Source organism: Rattus norvegicus, chromosome 13 (genome assembly GCF_036323735.1).
Source record: "Rattus norvegicus strain BN/NHsdMcwi chromosome 13, GRCr8, whole genome shotgun sequence".
NCBI lineage: Eukaryota > Metazoa > Chordata > Mammalia > Rodentia > Muridae > Rattus > Rattus norvegicus.
The window spans coordinates 45,024,087-45,030,196 of NC_086031.1; the positions used below are offsets into that span (position 1 = coordinate 45,024,087).

General features: G+C 47.4%; 1 protein-coding gene across 3 annotated transcripts; it reads left to right on the forward strand.

The window, feature by feature from the left end:
• Nucleotides 1–834: 834 nt before the first annotated feature.
• On the forward strand, nucleotides 835–5,500 carry Il10 (interleukin 10). Of its 3 annotated transcripts, NM_012854.2 has the most exons (5): nucleotides 1,068–1,233; nucleotides 2,102–2,161; nucleotides 2,451–2,603; nucleotides 3,601–3,666; nucleotides 4,698–4,934. In NM_012854.2, exons 1-5 carry the CDS (start codon nucleotides 1,069–1,071, stop codon nucleotides 4,788–4,790), a joined length of 537 nt encoding a protein of 178 aa, NP_036986.2. In that variant the 5' UTR covers nucleotide 1,068; the 3' UTR covers nucleotides 4,791–4,934. The 3 variants fall into 3 exon arrangements, with proteins under 3 accessions (XP_008767648.1, XP_006249774.1, NP_036986.2); XM_006249712.5 differs by having other exon boundaries at nucleotides 847–1,233; nucleotides 3,601–5,500; XM_008769426.4 differs by having other exon boundaries at nucleotides 835–1,233; nucleotides 2,451–5,500.
• The last annotated feature ends 610 nt before the right edge of the window (nucleotides 5,501–6,110 follow it).

A 6,110-nucleotide genomic window follows, 5' to 3' on the forward strand; every position in this document is an offset into this window, starting at 1 on the left:
TATTTAAGCAAACAGTCCCTGGCCAACAGGACATGTAGTATTGCCCTGCTTGGGTCACACAGAAAACAGGTACCAGGAGGACAAGTGGCTTGCCCAGAGCACAGAGGGAAAAGCAGTGGAGGACTCTAGGTGAATGTTCTCCCCATCCAAACTAGAAGTAGGAGAAGTCCCGGTTGAAGGGAAGAACTAGCAGAGACTTCTGAGGACTCTGTAGAAATAATGACATCATCTCCATCCCTCCATCCTTCAACAGCCACAGGTCACACTTCTCCAAGCCTGGGACGTTATAAAACGGGGCCATGGTGAGGACTACCTAACAGCACAGAGCAAGCTTCCTGGAAGTCTGAGCTCCTTCTCCTAACTTTCCACGCTGGAATCTGAGAACCTTTACAAAACACAGGCCAGAGAAGGCACCAGAACCCTCCTCTGATCGTCTGTCACACAGCCAACAAACCTTTCAAGGAAGAGTCTTGAACACACAATGGAAGAATCAAAGAGAGTGAGTTTTGAGGGTAATCAGCCCTCTCCTGTTTCCTTTGGGTAACTGAGTGCTAAGGTGACCTCCTGGTCAGCAAGAAATAGCGGACATTCAACCCAGGTTGAGTGGAGGAAATAATTATTTCTCAATCCTAATGTGCTCTGGAATAGCCCATTTATGCACGTCATTGTGACTTACGAGTGCGTGAATGGAACCCACAGTTGTAGATTCTCTGTACATAGAACAGCTGTCTGCCTCAGGAAATACAACTTTTAGTATTGAGAAGCTAAAAAGAAAAAAAATTAAAAGAGAGATAGCGCTTACTAAAAATAGCCGTAATGCAGAAGTTCATTCTTACCAGTTCTCTTGTGCTTACAATGCAAAAAAAAGAAAAAAGAAAAAAAAATTAAGCTCAAAAAAGTGCATGGTCTAGAAGAGGGAGGAGCCTTTGCCAGGAAGTTTGTAAATTGAGAGGCCCTGCTGCACCTTCGGTATAAAAGGGGGACACCGGGCAGGAGATCTACACATTAGGGACTTGCTCTTATACTACCATAGCCACAACGCAGCCTTGCAGAAAACAGAGCTTCAGCATGCCTGGCTCAGCACTGCTATGTTGCCTGCTCTTACTGGCTGGAGTGAAGACCAGCAAAGGCCATTCCATCCGGGGTGACAATAACTGCACCCACTTCCCAGTCAGCCAGACCCACATGCTCCGAGAGCTGAGGGCTGCCTTCAGTCAAGTGAAGACTTTCTTTGTAAGTATAATGCCCACCTAGCCTTTCTTCCTAGGATCAACTGAAATATGCATTCTGATGGAACTGTAGCTCTCCTCCTCCTCCTCCTCCTCCTCCTCCTCCTCCTCCTCCTCCTCCTCCTCCTCCTCCTCCTTCTCCTCCTGCTACTCCTCCTCTATCTCCAGCATCTATTACCCTTAAACTTGAATCCAGAGAGTCCTAGGCCAAGCCATGGGTTATGAGTTAAACTAAATCCAGGCATAGCTGAAAACTAGGTTAACTAGCTAGCTAGCTAGCTAGCTAGCTAGGTTAACTCCTAGCTAGCTAGGAGGTGAATGCATTGACTCTCCCATGCTCAAGAACTTTCTGTTAAGTTTCCGATGAGACCCCATGTTTTGCTGGCTAGGACAAAGCCTGGGGTAGAAGATACATGCTGTCTCTGCTTAGTCTCAAGATCTGGAGGACCAAAGTCTGGGGGTTTGGGGGAACACCAGAGCTCAGGAAACTGCTGTAGGAGGTCCAGAGAAGGCAGAGAACCATGCAAAGCAGAGGCTTGCCGTAAGGGACTCCAGACAGGAAGGCTTGACACAGGTGCCCTAGAAACCTCAACTGACTCATCTGAAAGAAGACCAGGCCTGGGTCAAACTTCTCCCAATCTGTTAAATTCAGTCAGAAGTTTTTAAAAACAACTTGATCCAAAGAGGAAGGACTTTGATTTAACTCCGGGCTCTAGCACCATCTAATCCTGTTTTTAAAACTCACCTTTCCAAAGTCACCAGGGCTACCTTGATTACAAATTCAAAACTCTACAAATGGAAAAGGTATTCAAATGGCACGCGTGATGGGTATTCCCCCAGCCCTTGTATTCATGGTCCTATTGTCCCTCCAGCAAAAGAAGGACCAGCTGGACAACATACTGCTGACAGATTCCTTACTGCAGGACTTTAAGGTAAGAATCCACTGGGTGCTGGGGAGCAATTAAGTGATTAGGGAGGGGAGGTGCTGCTTGTGACAGAGAGAGCTGGGTCTGGTGCCGTGGCTTTCAAAAAGAGAAGTGAGAAGACCTTAACTCAGCATATTGCCAGCAGTCGAGGGTTATGAAGAGCTCATTCTGTGGTAAAGAGAGAAAATGTAACTGGGGGGGGGGGGTCCCCTAGGGACAAGACTGTCCATCAACATTAGTGGCAACAGTCCATCCTTCCAATAAGCCACACCCAACCTTTGATCCCTGCCTTTAGGGTTACTTGGGTTGCCAAGCCTTGTCAGAAATGATCAAGTTTTACCTGGTAGAAGTGATGCCCCAGGCAGAGAACCATGGCCCAGAAATCAAGGAGCATTTGAATTCCCTGGGAGAGAAGCTGAAGACCCTCTGGATACAGCTGCGACGCTGTGTGAGTAGCAGACCAGTTCTTTCCCCTGTAGCCACCCAACAAACACTGTCTCCTACAATCCAGCCAGGCCATGCGCATCCAGACACACACAGACTAGACAGAGGACTAGGTAAATCTAGAGGGACACCCGGAGTCAGATCTCTTGCTTGTCTGTCTCTGGGCGAGAGTGGGGGTGGCTTTGAGGCGATCACACGTGAAGATTTGCGTATAGCCTTCCTGTTATTTGTGAGTCATTGTGGGTCATTAGCTACTCCCCTCTCTTCAAGGGAAGGCTAGGGCTTCAGTCATAGTTCCCTCGTGTTGGGGCTGCCAGCCAAGGCTCCCCAAGCAGAGGAAAACATTGGTCTCTGTATCTCCTCTTTTGGAAAGCAAAGTCAGTGCCACACACCTGGGCTGATAGAAATCTCCCCGGTATTTCAGAAGGGCCAGAAGACTACTGTCTCTAAGCCAGTATCTATGAATAGCATATCCAGGACATCTATGTCTCTGACTGAAGTGATTCCTTCGCTGCTGTTGTTTCTTCTTTCTTCTCTCACCGATACTGGAAAATCAGTTGGAGTCTACCTGTGCCCAACGATGGTTCTGGCCCAACAATTTGGCGCCAGTAACTGAGGCTTTTTCCGATCCACTCTCAGACACCTAGAAATAGCTCATGGTGGTTGAGATTGGAGCTAGACAAGGAGAGACATTAAAAACATAACATGTTTTGGGGCTGGCTCGGAGGAACAAAACCCAAGACCTACCTAAGTTCACACCCACGCTCAGCAAACCATGATTTCAAAGACATACATTGTATCTTCTTTAGGCTGTTTTCCTCGGCACAGAAAGATAAAGGGCCAATCATGGCTCAGTTCTCCCTGGGGGCTAGGAAGTAGATATCGAAGATAAGCAAGGGTAGCTCCTTCCTCATTACAAGAAGATAGTTTCCTCCCAAGAGCCATGGATACAGGGTTCGAGCAAGAATTATCAACACTCTTTTTTTTTTTTTCTTCTACAGCATCGATTTCTCCCCTGTGAGAATAAAAGCAAGGCAGTGGAGCAGGTGAAGAATGATTTTAATAAGGTAAGCCTGGGCCATGGCAAAGAGAACGCGTGGAACGTGACCTCCGTCCGTCCACTCGCAAGGGCAGAAAGAGGGCCCGACCTATTCCGACCGAACCTGGAGTGTGGGAACCAGCAAATGGTGTGACCTCCTCTGCCAGTTAGAAAGCCACCACCTCAGTCACATTTGTTTTCTGCAAAGCGTCTCTGGCAGTTTCTAAATGACTGCTCCACTTTTGCAGGCTTTTGGCTTAGACTGACCAGACAGCCTATAAGCGCAGAGCGCTAGGTGCTGGGGAGAGCGCCGTAGGAAACAGAAAGTACAGAAAGTACCTTGTTGGGAAACAGGCAGAACCCACAAGTACAGAAAGCAGACATGCATGAGTGCACGCAGGTACATCTTGGGGCTCAGCCTGGATGCTCCTCGGAACCAGAAGGAGCAGGAAGCAGAATTCTTAGGGGTCCCAGGGCACTCTCCACCTGGCAAACAAAATGAGGTTTCATACTTCCTTCTGCCTGTGAACCTATTCAACCCTAGTTCCCAGAAGCCATGTGGCCCACATCTTCTTTGTGGGCTAGGCAGAGCTCCAACATCAGTGGGCATGGATTCCATGACAGCAGGCCAGAGCAGCGGGGTGAAGACTGCCTACACACGCAAAACATTAAAAAAAAAATGTTTTTCCTTGTTATCTCTATCACTGTCCTGCTTTGAAATTGCTTCCTCTAGCATCTTTGCATAACATTCTGCATACGCATTATGTGGGCACTGGCCTCTGGGGGGGGGGGGGGGAGTTGAAAAGGCTCTACTCTGAAGACAGTGCTTTGAGAACCGAATGCTTCCCTTTCCCTACTGACCCCTGGCAGTGCTTAAAGTCGGAGAAGGTGCAAGGGAAGACACAGCCCCTTCCCAAAGCAGATGAACAAATCTGCTTTGGGTCCTTCAGCTCCCAACACAAGAAAGCTGAGATCTTTCTACACTCAGTGGCCTTCCTAGTGCAGGGAGCCCCTCAGCCCTCCAATGGGTCCTAACCAGATTCTTCTCTCCCCACACAGCTCCAAGACAAAGGTGTCTACAAGGCCATGAATGAGTTTGACATCTTCATCAACTGCATAGAAGCCTACGTGACACTCAAAATGAAAAATTGAACCACCCGGCATCTACTGGACTGCAGGACATAAATAGAGCTTCTAAATCTGATCCAGAGATCTTAGCTAACGGGAGCAACTCCTTGGAAAACCTCGTTTGTACCTCTCTCCAAAATATTTATTACCTCTGATACCTCAGTTCCCATTCTATTTATTCACTGAGCTTCTCTGTGAACTATTTAGAAAGAAGCCCAATATTATAATTGTACAATATTTATTATTTTTTAATCTGTGTTGTTTAAGCTGTTTCCATAGGGGACATTTTATAGTATTTGAGTGTTCAAAGGGAAATTATATTATATAATGGGAGGGGAGCTTCCTTGGGAAGCAACTGAAACTTCGATCCTAAGGCTGGCCACACTTAAGAGCTGCAGAGCTGTTTACCAATGGTGTCCTTTCACTTGCCCTCATCCCTGAATTCAGGACTCCTGGGAGAGTTGTGAAGACTCTCATGGGTCTTGGGAAGAGAAACCAGGTTGCTCCTTCCATGATTATCCTTGCAACAGCTCAGCGCATCTCCCTGCCATCACTCTGCAACCACTTCCAGTCTCGAAAGCTGTGACCAGTTTGTTATTTATAACCACCTAGAATTAGTTCTAATAGAACTCATTTTTAACTAGAAGTAAATCAATTCCTCTTGGGAATGGCGTATTGTTTGTCTGCTTTTGTAGCAGATCCTCGTTTTGAATAAATGGATCGTACTCAAATCACTTTGTGGTGTCTGTTGTGTCCTGTCTGATTTAAAAGAAAATCCCTCAAAATTCCAGAGGGCAGATGCAGTGAATTGTAGACTCCACAGAAAGACTCTCCAGGAAGGGGTGGAGCTCTGATCAGCTCAGAGGAAAAGCCTTGCCTGCCTTTCAAAGCATCAGCAGAAACCATTGAGATCTTCAGGCTCAGCCCTTTAAAATGTGCCCTGAAAACTTACAAGGCATTCTACCTTCCAAAGCTAGGGAGGGTGATTCTGCCCACGTGCAGCCCACACTAGGCAAGAGATGCCTCATGGGTCGGTGGTTCCTTCAAGCTCCAGAGGTTCTGGGGTGAACCTAGATCTGTCTGGAGGCACTCTGGGGATTAACACAAAGTCCTCACCAGTTCCTAGAACTGGGAACTAGTCCTCCTCCACAAATCTGGTTACGGCTGGCAATCACAATTAAAAACTCCTGCCAAGCCTGCCTCTACGGTGCTGGTGACCAAACCCTTTCACGTGCTAAGCAAACATCCATCCGCTTGCTCAACTAAATCTCCAGCCCTTGCTGCTCTGAGAGAAGGTCTCACTAAAATTCAGTGTGGCCTTGAACTCAGCCCTTCCTGCCCCTG